Source organism: Carya illinoinensis, chromosome 7 (genome assembly GCF_018687715.1).
Source record: "Carya illinoinensis cultivar Pawnee chromosome 7, C.illinoinensisPawnee_v1, whole genome shotgun sequence".
NCBI lineage: Eukaryota > Viridiplantae > Streptophyta > Magnoliopsida > Fagales > Juglandaceae > Carya > Carya illinoinensis.
The window spans coordinates 32826609-32843402 of record NC_056758.1 but is presented as its reverse complement, the minus strand read 5'-3'; the positions used below and the strand labels follow the sequence as shown (position 1 = coordinate 32843402).

General features: G+C 35.4%; 3 protein-coding genes across 9 annotated transcripts; 2 read left to right on the top strand and 1 right to left on the bottom strand.

Moving 5' to 3' along the window:
- The first annotated feature begins 2664 nt into the window (after positions 1-2664).
- Positions 2665-5468, top strand: LOC122316859 (UPF0047 protein YjbQ-like). Its single transcript, XM_043133681.1, has 7 exons — positions 2665-3026; positions 3577-3637; positions 3728-3822; positions 3907-3940; positions 4048-4102; positions 4196-4238; positions 5153-5468. Exons 1-7 carry the CDS (start codon positions 2823-2825, stop codon positions 5222-5224), a joined length of 564 nt encoding a protein of 187 aa, XP_042989615.1. The 5' UTR covers positions 2665-2822; the 3' UTR covers positions 5225-5468.
- A 1358-nt stretch (positions 5469-6826) lies between these two features.
- On the bottom strand, positions 6827-7721 carry LOC122316858 (putative calcium-binding protein CML19). The gene has a single exon (XM_043133680.1). It carries the CDS (start codon positions 7600-7602, stop codon positions 7012-7014), a length of 591 nt encoding a protein of 196 aa, XP_042989614.1. The 5' UTR covers positions 7603-7721; the 3' UTR covers positions 6827-7011.
- Positions 7722-10233: 2512 nt separating this feature from the next.
- LOC122317211 lies at positions 10234-16164 on the top strand. Of its 7 annotated transcripts, none has more exons than XM_043134175.1 (5): positions 10234-10386; positions 10886-10979; positions 12860-12984; positions 14843-14944; positions 15100-16164. In XM_043134175.1, the coding sequence occupies exons 2-5, from the start codon at positions 10914-10916 to the stop codon at positions 15176-15178; spliced, it is 372 nt and encodes a 123-aa protein (XP_042990109.1). In that variant the 5' UTR covers positions 10234-10386; positions 10886-10913; the 3' UTR covers positions 15179-16164. The 7 variants fall into 7 exon arrangements, 4 of the variants coding, with proteins under 4 accessions (XP_042990109.1, XP_042990110.1, XP_042990107.1 ...); XR_006244395.1 differs by having other exon boundaries at positions 10237-10386; positions 10740-10979; positions 14843-15377; positions 15539-16164; XR_006244396.1 differs by adding an exon at positions 11796-11860 and having other exon boundaries at positions 10237-10386; positions 10740-10979; positions 14843-16164.
- The last annotated feature ends 630 nt before the right edge of the window (positions 16165-16794 follow it).

The window sequence follows — 16794 nt, the reverse complement described above, 5'->3', positions numbered from 1 at the left end:
GCATTTTTTTCAGAAAAAAATAAAAACTTTACATTGTGGCTAATTTATGCAAACAAAGATAGGATACTTTGTTTATTTTAACAATATCAAATTAAGTTCCCAAGTTTTTCTTTTATGCCAAACGTACAATTATATTAAATGCAATGAGGCGTTGATCACAAGTATTTTGAATAAGACAATTTCTCAAACATTTACTTTGAGAAACGTTATTAAGAAAAAAAATTAAGTATTCTTATCATGTTATTTAAGCTATAAATATTTTGTAGTGTAATTTATAAATTGCATATGATTGATGATGGGATCAGTTTATATAATCCGCACCAAAATCCATTGATTAAGTTCTTAATTAAATTTTAAGATCTAGAGATAGACATGTGCAGTGAGTCTCGTGAGGACAACATTAATGTTGTCCGAGCAATTCACTAAAACAACTATAAATATCGAGCAATTCATTTCATGCGTTTATTTGTTTTTCAATCCATATAATCCTATCCCCATCTCCTTATTCTAAAAGAATTATATTTGTAATCTTAGAGTATACAAATTCTACGCACTCAATTTAAAAAAATTAGGTAAATTTAGGACTCATATGAAAAAATTATATTTTAATAATAAACTCTATTTTTTTTAAATAGAGTGTGTGGCTTGCGCTCCCTAAGAGCATTGGTATTGGCTTCATCAAAAGCCTAGCCCAATGTAAAATATGATGAATTTCATCAAATTAGAAGTACATTATATTAGCTAAAAGGATGAATGGAAAGATATGAGCTACAGTAAAACTTGTGGTTCCTTCAAATTTGAAGGGCTATGTCCATCAAGCAAATGTGTTGTTTATTCAATTTTAATCAAGCAAATCCTTTTTAGTGGATTTTCTTGGTCCTTTTCAAGTGTTTTTACAACAAAAATCAGTTATTTCTTTTACCTTAGTTTAAATGTTACAGGATAGAAAAAATAAAAGCTACATTTAGTTGAAGGTTGATACTTTGTAGAGGGCTTTGGTTATGTTCGAGGTACATTGTGAGAGATTAATGTTTTTTTAACTAGCTTTTGTGAATGTGCTTTCTTGTCAGTGTTAGATGATCATAATAGGGACTACGATTATCATGTTTTTGCACATATAATAGTGCCCTAGACGTGCAAAATAATACCAGAGGATTAATTTGCATAAATTGAAAGAAATGTTTCAATTTGGGAATCAATAGTTTAAGAATCAAATTAAATTATTAATGTACATATGGTTAGTGTAATTGTAAAATATGAAAAATAAATTAAAAATATTATTATTACAAAAATAATATTATATTATTATTTTGATGAATCCAATGGCTATTCAATGTAGGGTTATGGATAGGAAGGTTTTGGATTGATGGAAAACATGTATTTTTTATCAAATTTTAAAGATAATTTTGATGAAATTAATGTGGATGCTGTAAGACTATATCTAGCTAGCATTACTCGTATTCTAGAGTATCCTACCATATTTAACACTCACTACTAAAATAGGTTTTTGAGATTTCTATTCCTTCCCTCTCTCTCTCTCATAAGAAACCAAGGACTACAGATTTGATTTTCACCAGATGAAGATCATCCTCCTTCTCCCTCTCGTTTCTCTCATTCCTCCACTTACCCACCTTGTCTATTAAAGTAGTTCTTTTTAGTTAGTTTTATTTTGCTTCCTCCAAGGCCAAAAAAAAAGATAGATTTATAGCTTTCCGGCAACTTCTAAGAGACATGTGCAACACAAAATCGTTTGAAGGAAAGTGACGATTTTGCAAAAATCACTGCGTGTGGTCTTTACATGCCACCTATATTTGTTCGTGGTCCTCACGAGCACCCATTTCGATAGCTCTTCTCATCACACGAGTCAGATCACTGGACTCACCACCACCAAATCTTTTAGGTTTGACCTTTGTGATTGAAAAGAGACAAGCGTATTATCTTCATACGCCATCCCAAATTCTGAAGTCTGCCAGAGTTTATTCAAACTGTAATATTCCATTATTTTTCATATCTATCTTACTAATTTTCTTTTTGGTTTTCTTATATCTAGTTTTTTTTTTTTTTTTTAAAAAAAGAGTTTGTCTCTTAGACTTTTGTCTGTAGAGATTGAGTCTCTGTTTAAATAGAGAGTGTTACATCTTGAACGTTTGTCTGTAGAGAGTATTAGCGGTAGTGAAGACTAGACTAGTCATAAAAAAAAATAGTGTACTAAGAGTTTATGATGTCATGTTTGATGTGGAGACATTATATATTATATTTAATCATGAATGCAAGTTTATTGATTAACGAATGATAACAATTTTCCTAAAAAAATAAAAAATAAGCATTTCTCATATTCTAAATTCTCCGCCAAACAAAACTACTATTTTTTTTTTTTCTCCTCTCTCTAAATCCAAAATATCAACTCCGGCCCATTTTTGCGTCAACTTACCCTTTTAGAGCTTAACACGATTTTTGTAATGTTTTCTTCTGTGTTTTTCTATTGCAGTAGATAATGATAGATGTATTACATTTTGAACATCTTCTGGCAGCACAGACACGTTGTACCACTAAATTCACAGGCTCCCAAGCTGCTGAAATATGCATATTACAAATTTACATTTATATATCTCTAAATTATAATAAGTATTTATATCATAAAGTCATAAAAAATCTTAATCCCCTAAAATAAATGCAAGGTTGGAATGTCCGCAAGAGGTAAACCACACAACGAAAGCAAATAATAGTAGGCGTAGAATGCTTTTTGCCCCCTTGTAATCCTGATCCGCACCCCACGTCTGGAACATTCTTGGGCTTGGTTGGAGTTGGGTGGGCTTGCAACCATGCAAACATCCTCCCTGTTCTCGCCTGCGAAGCCTACCTTTGCTCCACTTCGCGTGAGGTCTCTGTACACAAGTCCGACACCGAGCACTGCAAACGATCCCAGTTCGATGGCGGCGGCGGCGGCTGGGGCTTCTCCTAAGTGGGCTCAGAAGACCATAACTCTACCTCCCCAGAAGAGGGGCTGTCATCTTATCACTCCTAAGGTACCATAATCATATCACCATCCAGATTCGCCCCCCATATTTATCTTGGCAATTTTGTATATGTAGCAGTGAATAATCTTTGATACTCCGCCGGTTCTTTTTGTCGTTTTGAGGAGGGTCTGTCTGTGTTTTGGTATATGGAAGCAAGCATTAAATACCCAATGAGCATAACCACCTTGCATCCAATTTCTGTTTATGCATTTCATTTCTTCTGCTGCTGGGGACTGAATTTCGGCACTAGTCGAACGTATTGGAGTTTAGTATCGCTGAATTTGTTACCTCGACCTGGAAACCTCAAGATAATCGAACAGCCAATCATCACTAGATGTGAAATTTATCCGAGACAGAGATTTTCAAAATTCAAATCTTTTTTTTTTGAATTCTACAACCATCAAACACGCTTGTCACAGTTTCTAGCTCAAATTGAAAGCAGCCCTCCAGAGGGAAAATCATAAAACATCACCCCATCTTCCTACTCAGACTGGATGATTTAATCATTTATCTTTTATATTAATTCCAATACTGGTGACGATTTTTATTGAAATATCAGATAAAGAAGGAAATTGCTCAAGATCTGTCAGAATTTAAGTGTGGCCTTGCTCATTTCTTCTGTAAGTAATACGAGAACCATCTCATAATTGTCCCTTCTTGTTCAGTGTGGATTTGTTTATTGGAATTGTCTTTTATTTTAAAATTTTCAGTACAGCATACAAGCGCTTCTCTTACCATCAATGAGAATTACGACTCTGATGTTCAAGTTGATACTGAGACATTTCTCAACATGATAGTCCCGGAGGTCTGTTTGTGTGGTTTAGTATTTCATGCAAGCATCCTATGTCATCTGATGAGGCCTTACGTGGTTTTGGGTATGTTTTTTTAGGGAAGATCTGCACCTTGGAGGCATACCATTGAAGGTTAGTAGCTTTTATTTGTGTTATTTTGGCTCTGATTTCTAATTCCATGAATACTGTCTTTTTCTTTCACTTCTCCCTGTTAATTTTGAGTTTTGTAACTTCTGCAGGCCCGGACGACATGCCGGCACATATCAAATCGTCAATGTTTGGCTGTACCCTGACGTGCGATGATTTTAGATTTGTAGTTAGAACTGTTCATTTTCTCTGAAGTTTTATGGTCTGCTTTCTAATCAATCGGTCTTAATTCTTATGCAGGGTTCCAATCACAAATGGACAGCTTAACATGGGAACCTGGCAGGTATATGACAGTAGTCACTAAAATTTCTATGGAAGTTATAAATGATCAGGAGAAATTTCATGTGGATGCTTTTGATGATTTGAATCTAACAGTATGTTTCTGGAAAATTAGTTGCTCTAGGACACACGAGTTTGATATTTATTAGGTAAAGCCAAAGGAAAGAAGAAAAAGTGAATTGAAAATATTAAAGAGACATGATTGGGGAATCAGTTCCAATTCTCTCATGCTTGGCTAATGATAAAAGAAGGTTAGAAAGAGAATTGTAGCGAGACCCCCCATGCACAAGCCGTAGTCTTTTAAACTCAGTTAACTATCTTATTGCTCTAGGTGAGTTTCTATAAGGATAACACAGTCTAAGATATAGATGAAAAAACTGATTTTTTTTATTTTTATTTTTTATATGAATATTAAAAATAAAATAAAAAATTCCTCACATACGCACAGAAGATAAATGGATCTGATGGTGTAATGTGAGTTGGCCTTTTTCTGGACCTAGTTTTGCAGGGCTTTTGTTTTCCCAGTAAGTGAAGTTTTGTAGGACTTAATTACTTTATCAAGTGTAAAGATGCGAGTTGTTTTTCAGTCTATTGGAAAAATATATATTAGAAAGATCATAAAAATGTGGGCAGGGATAAAATATCACCAAAATACTGCAGGTCATGCCAATAGTCTTCGACCCCTTGGACTATCTGGCACCACCACCCCCTCCCCCCAAGTAACCAAGAGCTGTAGAGTGAACTTATGTTTCAATCCCGCATATCCTCACATAGATAGTATAGCGCGTGCATAAGTACTTGCTTTAGATCATGTCTAAAGCATCTATTATTAGCTCCATAAGCCATTCGATTTTTTCTGCAATATTATATATAACTACATCAGAGTAAGTTATAGTTCCTTCTGCTATTTTGCTTCAGGGGATATGGCTATGTGAGCACCGCGACAACGCTACTCCTCGCAAGGTTGTGGTTACCCTCAACGGGATATAAGCCTCAAAACTGAAGAGATTCCTGTTTCTTTACTTTTCCTCATGAGCATGTAAACAATAATGTCCATAATTTGTGTTTTCATTAGTGCATGTCCGTCTGACATGTTGGTAATAGGATCGACTTAGCGATGTGCCTACCCTGTTACTTGGTTTTAAAGTGATAAAGCTCAGTGAATATGAAATCTGAGTAATGCAAGTGATTCAGACTATTATGGAAGTTATAAATGATCAGGAGAAATTTCATATGGATGCTTTTGATGATTTGAATCTAACAGTATGTTTCTGGAAAATTAGTTGCTCTAGAACACACGAGTTTGATTTTTATTAGGTAAAGCCAAAGGAAAGAAGAAAAAGTGAATTGAAAATAATAAAGAGACGTGATTGGGGAATCAGTTCCAATCCTCTCATGCTTGGCTAATGATAAAATAAGGTTAGAAAGAGAATTGTAGCGAGACCCCCCATGCACAAGCCGTAGTCTTTTAAACTCAGTTAAAATCTTATTGCTATAGGGGAGTTTCTATAAGCATAACACAGTCTAAGATATAGATGAAAAAACTGATTTTTTTTTATTTTTTATTTTATATGAATATTAAAAAAAAAAAAAATTCCTCACATACGCACAGAAGATAAATGGCTCTGATGGTGTAATGTTAGAGTTGGCCTTTTTCTGGACCTAAGTTTTGTAGGGATTTTGTTTTCCCAGTAAGTGAAGTTTTGTAGGACTTAATTACTTGATAAGTGTAAAGATGCGAGTTGTTTTTCAGTCTATTGGAAAAATATATTAGAAAGATCATAAAAATGTGGGCAGGGATAAAATATCACCAAAATACTGCAGGTCTGCCAGGTCATGCCAATAGTCTTCGACCCCTTGGACTATCTGGCACCACCACCCCCTCCCCCCAAGTAACCAAGAGCTGTAGAGTGAGCTTATGTTTCAATCCCGCATATCCTCACATAGATCATATAGCGCGTGCATAAGTACTTGCTTGAGATTATGTCTAAAGCATCTATTATTAGCTCCATAAGCCATTCGATTTTTTCCCTCAATATTATATATATAACTATATCAGAGTAAGTTATAGTTCCTTCTGCTATTATGCTTCAGGGGATATGGCTATGTGAGCACCGCGACAACGCTACTCCTCGCAAGGTTGTGGTTACCCTCAACGGGATATAAGCCTCAAAACTGAAGAGATTCCTGTTTCTTTACTTTTCCTCATGAGCATGTAAACAATAATGTCCATAATTGTGTTTTCATTACCGCATGTCCGTCTGACATGTTGGTAATAGGATCGAATTAGCGATGTGCCTACCCTGTTACTTGGTTTTAAAGTGATAAAGCTCAGTGAATATGACATCTGAGTAATGCAAGTGATTCAGACTATTATGGAATATAAGGCTCTAAACTTCAGAGATTTCTGTTTCTTTATATCCAAGTATATTAATTTAATTTTCCTTTCTAGCGGACGATAAGTATGAAGATAGATGGTAAAGTTTATGTACATGCATGAGCTAGAAATTTATATACTTCTCAGCCTTCATGCACGGTTGAAAAGTGTTGTTCGATATTTTTAAAGATCAGAGGAAAAAGAGAGATTATATATAAAGAAACGGTACTGATGATCACACATTTCATTAACGAATTCAAACCAACATGAGCAGATTATTTTACAAGACCGAGAGGAAGTCCGGAGGCATCGACAAATGTGTACAAAAGAATGAATGAAATGAAAACAGTCAAAAGGAAAAATAAAATATTCTTGCTGATCAAGATCGACGAGGTTGGATTTAGCGCATCATAATTCTGAACTCTTCAAAGTTGAGAACACCGTCGCCATTGAGATCAAACTTTCGGATCATAGTTTTGCAATCGTCAACGGACTTGGAGTCACCAAGTCGGCTTAGCATCCTTTTCAAGCTCGTGGGAGTGATGCACCCGGACCCTTCCATGTCATAAATGGCGAAAGCCCCTTTAAGCATGTCGTTCTTCTCCTCTTCTCCGCTTGCCTCCATTAGCTTCTGGAATTCCTCGAAGTCCAGCTGCCCATCCCCGTTCAAATCAGACGAAGTCACTGCTGCTTCTGCCTCATCCATGGACATATTCCCCCCCACGGTGCTCACGCAGGTTTGCAACTCGGCAGGAGATATTTTACCATCCCCATCCTCGTCAAAGTACTCGAAGACCCTTTGAAGCTCGCTGCAGTATTTGCTCGTCTCGGAATCAGTTAATGAAAGAGCACGTTTATCCGTCTTTCTTGAAGATAGTTTGCGACGTAAGCTTCCCAAAACTGATTTCGAAGACTTCTCTTCCATCGAAGGAAAAGGGGAAGAAGGAGAAGGAGAAGCAGAAGCAGAAGCTGCATCGTGTTTAGTTTTCATGATGAACCTTCAAATGCTATTTTGCTAGAACAAACTAGATAACTCTCGACTTTCTGTACTTTGTAGTTTGTAAACTGTATGTACACCTGAACTTGTAAAATTTAGTTGAATGAATGAAAGTTGGCCTTGCTATATATAGAGAGAGAGAATGGGAAGTTGGGAACGCAAGACGAAAGCGGAAAGTCCAAGGAATCCTGATTCAGCATGAAAATGATGCTGTGTAACGTACGTGGATGTCTTAACGAGTGATGGGAGGGATATGGCTGTCAGATCATGATGAGAACGCGGTTTTAATTAGATCGAATTGCCGCCCTACCCCTATGTCGTGATTTTCGGCCGACTTGCCAATTATTTTTTAATATCCAGCGGTGGAGCGCGTGAGGGAAGCTTCGGCCTGCTCACGGAGGAAAAGAAGTACCTTTTTAATTTCTCTCTTGGCATTTCGGAGTTTCCTGTCTCAATCCTTCCTTTTGACTTGTTCGATATGGGACGACTTTATCATATTTATAGACGTGGCGACCATTTTACTTTAGTATTATTCGCAATTCAACGTCGTGGAGGCCCGGAGAGATCTTTTTGACAACAACGTTGCCACCTCGCTACAAGTGGATGTCCATTCGACTGCTCAATCAGTACACTGTACGCACTTTGTGTTAAAATATCTTTGCTGAAAACCATCAGAAACACAGGGTTGGTTCCGTACGGCTGTGTCTGGTGCGTAAGAGTGAGATATGACATGATTGAGAGATCACATTCTGGTGAGAGGGAGATAATGGAAAAAAGAATGGGTAATAATCACAACGCGTAAAAATGTACTAGAACTTGACTCCTCGGTGGGATCTTTGAACGAAGAGACTTCTTGGAATGTAATGCTTTCCGTACGTTTGTTTTGGACCGTTGCAATTGTATTTATAATGTGAAATAGTTTTTACAAAGAGATGACTAGGACTCTAGTCATAGCTTCAGCTATACTTTCATTTTCTTGATCACTTTGATCTTTCTTATTATATAATTTGCTGTGAAGATATATATTCTGCTCATCTGTAACTCTGCATTGAGTGTCATTATTATTGTGTTTATTCTTATCGTATAATCTACCTTCAATTGTCTGGTGATCAATAGGTCCCCCGCAATCTCAATGGTAGTTTACAGACATTGAGATTGTCACGAAACCAGCAGATAGTTGCTTTGTGAAATGAACTTCACATTCAATGCACGAGAAGCATCTTGGATCACGAACGACACGAACATCGATTGATTTCAATGTATTTTGTACATGTAAGGAAAAATGGAGTTTACGGTAAGGTACGTATATGCACTTCCCATTGAAGTGAGTAAAAATAATATGCTCATATCAGACCCAATCCATTGAGCTACTATTAGGAGACAAGTGTAAAGAGACAAGAAAAAGTAAATATCAGATGATAGGAAAAAGATGAGTAGAAAGGGAAAGAAATGACATATATGCATAAGGGACAAGACAATAAGCAAGGCAAGTGTGAGGCAAAAAGGAGAAAAATAAAAAATGAGGGAAAAATATGTTAGACACACGAGATGAGACGTGACAGCATCACTCTCAAAGACAATAATAAAAGAGATCTTAGAAATGAGACTGGGGGGATTGAACGAGAACATGAGCACTATCTTCAACTTCATAACAAGAGCTCTAAGAGAACATCTTTTTCTGACTTTCATTGTATAGAGAGAAATGAGAGACTATGAGAAAGTATAAAATACTCATATTATAGTAGACTATCTCATCACTCCGGACCGCCTAATCTAGTTTTAGTTTGCCTCAACTGGTCGAAAATGACTCTTTCTCCCGTTTCGGCTTGTCGTATAATTTTTCATTATTAACACCTATTTTATCACATGGAAGTGTTGGAGTCGAAAGATGTCGAGGCACCAATTTCATGAAGAAGTGAGGTTATCTATTGAATTTCAGTTGTTGAATGGGCAATCATTCTGTATTCAGATTCCGTGTTGAATCTGGAGATAGTCATAGAATCTGGAGATTCCGTATTGTATATGTTTTAAAATAATTTGTATATTATTTTAAAAGATTGAAATGTATTGCATATGTTTTAGTTTTTTTCTTCTTTTTCCTTTTTCCCTATTGATATTGGAAGATTCATTTCCCAATTAACAATATCATTGATAGCCAGATTCAACGAATTGATTTTTATAAAATTTCTTTTATATTTCTAATTTTCTTAATCATATATACAAACTAAGAAATGCTAGATTTACAAAGAAATATTATAAAAATGAATCTCAAAAATTGTAAATCTTCTTTATATATATATATATATATTATAATATTAGATACCATAACTATTGATTTTTAACTTTTGGCTTTATGAGATAGTATTTTCGATAAAGATTTCTCGTGCAGATTACTCATCAGGTAATAAATTATAATACACCTACAATATTTATGTTATAATTATTTTATTCTTCAATATAAATCAGTCAATATAATTGTGACGATTTCAATTTTACATAACTATGCTTTATTTTGAATAGAATCGTAGACTAATTATAAGCTTATCATTTTCCTAGTCCTGATCTATCTCGATGCAATTAACCATCCAATCCTTTTTGTGCGCAACGGCTATATTTTCACCTAAAAGCATCTAGAAACCATATACCCAAAAGAGTTCTTCTACTCATTTTTTCATAAAATCAAGTTTCAAAGCTTGCAGCCTCGTTCAGTCTGGCAATGGCAAAGTAGCGTACCCCTAATACATCTGTGGTGGCCTTCAAAAGAGAGCAAAAGACGAGGTAATAATTCAGTCCTCTCTCTGCCTCGCTGTTCTTCTCCTTTTCCGGACTCCTTCAGAGCCATCATCTTTCAGTATTTCCTCCCACCAGAATAAGCCAATATTATATATTTTGTTCTTGAAACTCTCTTTCGGTTTGTTTAATTTGAGTTCATCAGGGTTCATCCGCTTCACTCTCATGTTACTTTTCAGCGTTGTTAAATCCCCATTATACAAACTGATTTTGTAGCTAGCCATCATAAACTTATGTAATTGGCAATTATTGCTTTTGTTGTGCATTAATCCACTTATATTACTGCTTAAAATAATAATTCATTTTCTATTTTCTTTTTCCTTTCTGTTCCGGAGGAAAAGGAACCCTATGAGCTTGGTAATGGAAGATTTGGATTTCGCAGAAAGAAGCATAACACTTGGAAACAACATACGTCTATAATGTGAACTAGAGATCGGGGCACATTTTTCTAAACAGAATCCTCCCTTTCTTGCTCTCCCAAACGCAGGGTCCCTCGTCCCACAATCGAAATATGTATGCCAAGGGCCTTTCTTCACAAATTTACTTTTCATATATCCAAGCGTGGTGTCGGTAGCAGTTCTGTAAGTATGCCGCATCAAGTTCCTTTTGTCGTAATACATACATCATCCACTTCTCATCTGATATTGGTATGTGAGCATGCGCAATCAAGTGTTTTCTTCCCCCACTCTCCCCTGGTTTTTATGAACTTCCACATGTAATCGATGAGGGAGCTTCTGGTTTTATTAATTATGCATCACATAATATTAACTTGAGAAAATAATTATTCTTTTAGAAAGGATTTTATAGAGTAGATATCATGAATACCAGTTTGATAGTGCATTGACGACTAAATATAGATTTTTTTCCTTAAACCTACAATCACTGATTCACTCAAAAGAAACCTTTCTAGTTCGGCTTGTAAAGTTAAAGTAGTCTCATTTTGTTGTCTGGAAAAAAGCTGTGTAACACTATAACCTGTAATTTGATGGTATGACATATGCCTTTTGCTTAGTCTTGGGCCGATTACTTGTTCTTGTTGTCGCGATTAATCCTCCATCTTTACCATTATTTACGAACAATCTGAAGCTTGAAGTATGGTTTTTATTGCATGGTTCTTTTCCAGGTCTGTTGACATATCTGCAAGAATCACAAGGATCATTCTTTTAGTTATCTTACAATTTTTTTTGTTGCTGTGGGGGTTTTGGGGGGGGGGGGGAAAGCCCAAGTTATATATAGGCTTGTAAAGACCGATCAATGTTACAATTAGAACCCCTGGAAATCATTATAAATTACTAGAACTTTCTCGTCCTGCTTACGTGGGATCTCATTCACCACCTTTTAGTTATTTATCCAAGTTATTAAAATCTCTCCCCTTAGATTCCTAACGTCCTTGTCAGGTCATTACTAAGGTGGGTGGACATGGCTCAAGCCTCTTTCGACACCCTTCTATACCTAGTCCAAGGTATCACATATTATCTAGAGATCCCACATTTCCTAGCAGAGAAAAGATCTTGTTGTTTATAATGGTTTCAAGGGGTTTCATGGGTCATCGAACTTCTTCTAGAACAAAAACTTTTTCACGTTTAATCATATATTAACTCTTTTATCTGTTGTATTTTAAAAGGCTTGTGTAAGATAGGGTATTGTCAAATGGCACCTTCTCCCTTCTAAGAACAGCACTTTGGATGAGGTTGTGTGTAACTTACTAATAAACCAGAAAGGCTTGTATATAAGATGATTGTCTCATGAAATTCAATTTTCTTTCCCAGTGCTCTCAAGACTTTTTTTAAGGAAGGAGAAGAAGAGGAGGGGGGGGGGGGGGGGGGGGTGGGGGGGAGGGGGGGGTGTTAAATAAAGGTGGCTTCCTTACCTGGATGTAAGCATAGTAGCACCCTACTCACTGAAAACCAGATAGAAGGGCCTAGATGGAGGGAAGTTGCAGGTGCTCCCTGAAGTTAGGATTGAGCCATAGCTTAGACCGCAGCTCCACTAAAGAATTTAATAAATTGTTAGGCGGCTAATACTAATCATCTACGGTGAGTCCATAGTTGGATTCAAACCCAACCACTTGGGAGTAACCCGAGGATCATTGAACCACCCCCTTGGCGGTGGTGCTCTCAGGACTTAGTCTAACTTCTTTTACTCCTTTTATTTTTTGGTGAAGCATGGTCATTTTCCACAAGCAATTGTTGGTCTAAAATAAAACGAGCAAAGGTAGTCTTAAGTCTTGAACTTCCACTTCACCCAAAGTTGTATCGACGAAAGCTGAAAAATGGATTGTGTTATCCCATTTTACCAACTAAGGCACCACAAAATAGGTACGGACCGTATGGTCTATTCAGACCTAAAAGGATTACATGTAAAGATAGGGCAGGATAATATAATACCTAATTTTGATGAGCAGAAGTTTGACATGGGGCTCACTTGATTTGGTAAACTAATGCTTTATTTATTGGCACAGTCAAAATTGGAGGAAATGCACATGGAGGATAACGATATCCAGAGCAATCTGCAAAGAAAACTTCGTGGTCATTTGCTTTTCTTTGGCATCACTATGGGGCTGCTGGCTGAGATCATCAATTCAAGGTAGTTCTTCCTTCAGAAGCACACATTTTCATTAAAATTTCTGTTTATTTATCAGAATATCATCCAATTTAGATTTCTGTGATGATTGAAGATGTTTCAAACCCTTATTGATTGTTAGAACTTTTCTAGTTATAATTACTGAAAGTTTGAAGCCGTCTGCTTTATACAGGCTTTTTACAAATGTTTGGGATTCTCTTGGACTGATATATGATGTGTCCTTTGAGATGAATCTGTTTGATAGACTAACATTGGGGTGGTATGTAATATCAATAACATCAACTCTAGGCAAGGTGTGAGTTCAATTTCAATGGAGTTGCACAAAATATTTTTTGTCATTTCAACCGGTTTATTAGTTTGGCTACACTAAATATCCAGATACATAAAGTTGTTGATGCATGCAAGATTTCTCAGAGGTTTGCACAGCAACAATATCACCCAAAGAAAGTTGGATAGGGTTAGTTACTATTGGAAATCTTCATATTGCTTAATTTGACTACTTTATTTAGGTAAGAGACTCCAATTGAAGAAACGTGACTATTTCCAGTCATGCTGAACCTTTTCAACTTTTAAAACATATTCACAATTTCACCCTTCCCAAGGTTGTCTTGGTGGTTCCTATATTAGTCCGTCCATCCCCCCCCCCCCCCCCCCCCACCCCTCCCAAAAAAAAAAAACAAAAACAAAAACCCAAAACTGTTGTGATCATGTGTTGAACACAAGGTTTCAAGCATCATATAACATATAATTATTCTATATCTACTCATGGATTTTGATTATAACAAAGGAGTTCAAGTATTAAGGAGTCTCAAGTTGCTATCCACAAAATGGATTTAAGGACATCAACAAATCAAGCATGGGTAAGCAAGGAACAGGCTTACAAGTGAAGCTCCTAGAGTATTTTTATACATCTCTTTCAAAATTCAAAAAAGGTTTAATGCTCAAAAATAATCTTTTCTCATGAAACATCAATTTGCCTTTTTCATATGTGCATGATATGTTTGAAAGTTTGAAAAATTATTTATACTCTTTTTGGTATATGCAAAAAGCAGAAATTTTTGTTTGAAAATTTTGTAAAGTGATTGATGCTCTTTTTGACATTTGCCAAAGGTAGGAGTTTTTGGATGAAAATTTCAAAAGATGAATGATTCTCTTTTGACATATGCAAAAGATAGAATATTTTATTTGAAAATTTTGAAAAATGAACAGTCTTTCACAATTACAAAATGAGAAACTTTTGTTTAAAATTTTTGAAAAGTGAAGAATGTTCTTTTTTGACATTTGAATATTTTTAAATTTGAAAATGAAATCTTATATGCCTTAACATTTGTTCATTTTGAGAGATATAGTTTACATTATATTGTTTGCATTTCACCCAATAAGGAGTTTATTATGATAATCTATTAACTCTTGTATAAACAGTAAAAGAATGTGTATAACCCTTGTGAATGTAGTAAGAGTTCTATACATGGCATAACTGAATCACCACTCATAAGGTGATTGTAAGTGTAGAAAATGTTCTACTCGAATTCTTTGAAACAATACTGCCCAAGAGTGTAATAGGTTTCTATATTCATTTGAATGAGGTTAAATGGTGAATTTGGGAATTCTCAATGCTTGGATCTCGTTAAAATACTGAGTTTGCATCTCTCTTAACTTTGCTCTTTATATATATTGTTGCTTCATATTATATTCATATTTTATTTTATGTATTTGATTTATAATTGTTAATTTTTTAAAACAAACCCAATTCACCATTCTCTTGTGTTAGTCATTTGGGCATTAACATCATATGTCCTCGAGAATGTCCTGGGAATAGCAAAGTATATTATTTTTGCTTAAATTCCTTTTGTATTTACAGGCAAAATGAATCATTCTTAGATATGAAGCTGAAATTAGTCAAATGCCTATATATTGGCTTGGATTGTTGGGCCACTTACATGCGGCTTTTGTTCCAAGGAAGGTGAAGTGGAAACATCTGACATTCAGTCCCCTATCCCCCATCTAAAAATAAACTATAGATCTTAAGCATATACTTTGCTGTTGAAAGAAAATAATATTTTTTTTTTTTTTCGCAATGGAAATTAGAATTCACCTTTTATGACGATGTTTGCTCAGGACATATCATGCATCAAAGATCTTATATTATCACAATATGAAGCTCTCAACATCGAAGACCTTGCTTATGATCAGTTGAAAGTAGATGAGAATTCTTTATATTCATGTGTTGGGATTCCTGGGGCTCAGGCTGGTAACGAAATTACCAGTGAGGATGAATCGCATGAAGGCTTTCCTGGAGTTATTCCCATGGGACATGTTTTATCTACAATGTCCTGGCCTACCGCATGAGCTTCCTAGATCACTGTCTTGTGGGGAATATATATTGAACATGGAAGGTCGTATGACTTTTAGTTGTGTGTAAAATGCATTTCTATATCTTCAATAACTAGCTTTAAGCTCCCAAATCCTATAGTTCTCTTTATATATATCATAATCATAACCCCATGAAGCAGTACGTACACTTATGTTTATGAGGAAGTGCTTGCCCATTTTGTAGGCCATGATCGATCGGGGGGTATCGTCCATTTATGCTGATCACTAAAACCTGACATCCCAATGGTCTTCCTTCCTTAATGGCATCTTGTGACCTGAAGCAAAAGACAAGATGATGATTATGATGAGCACTGGAGATTCCTTACAGAGTATGAGATGCTGTGAATAAGGTCTCAGTAACAAAATAATGTATTCATAGACAGCTGTACGTGCTTAGTCTTTTTGCAGCATCTTGACGTGATGAAGGAACAGATCGACAAACCTTTGCAAGCTCAATTACAGCATTAAATACCCTTTTGAGCTGGGTAATTAGAGGCAAACACATTTTTGGCATTTTTCAGATTTACTTCCCAGAAAAAAAACATTCAGATGGGCATGGAGGGAACCTATGATAACCTAATTAATTCATTGCCTTCGGACATCGGGCATTCAAACAGTCCAAAGTGATAACCTAAGTCATCAAGTTCTATTCTAGTACTATAAATTTATTATTATCAGTTCAGAGCTATTTGATGTTGATCCAATATTAGTGATATTATGTAGTTATCAGAAAAGGAATCAGCGTAGGCTTTTTGTGTTATTGTAATTGATTGGTGTTGTCAATTTTTTGGCTAGATCAATGGCGGAGAAGACTCGAGACAACTCTCTCTCTCTCTCTCTCTCTCTCTCTAAACATCAGCTACCATGATGTTTTCCCATAAATCTTTGATCTGTAAAACTCTTTGGGTTTTTTATTAGATATCTATTTAAGAATAATGTTAAGTACAAATTTTAAATAGATAAATCTCATGGAGTCATTTAAAAAAAAGGAAAAATCTTCTTGTCATCCTCATACTTCACACACCACACTTATTTTAATTTAAGTAGATCTAGCAAGAAAAGAAAGTGCACTTTTAATGGTAGGGTACAGTTTTTTTTTTTTAATTAAAAGACTGCGTGAGATTTGTACAAATTATTAATCTTTAAAAAAATCTAATTGTAAGTATAATTGTGTATTAATATATATAACAATCTATTTTTTCTCCCACTGTGTTATATTCATACCATTGTCTCAATTTTACATTATATGAATAATGCAAAATATGAAATATTTTAATTATTGCGTTTTTTAAGAAATATATGAATAACAAACAAAATTAGCAGTTTAGACATTTCAACCGCTTGAGCTATTAGTGACAAAACAAATTGGAATTTCAAAATTTGGTAAAATACTAAAACCCTGTTTAGTTCTTGGATTGCATTGAGATTAACTCAATTTTG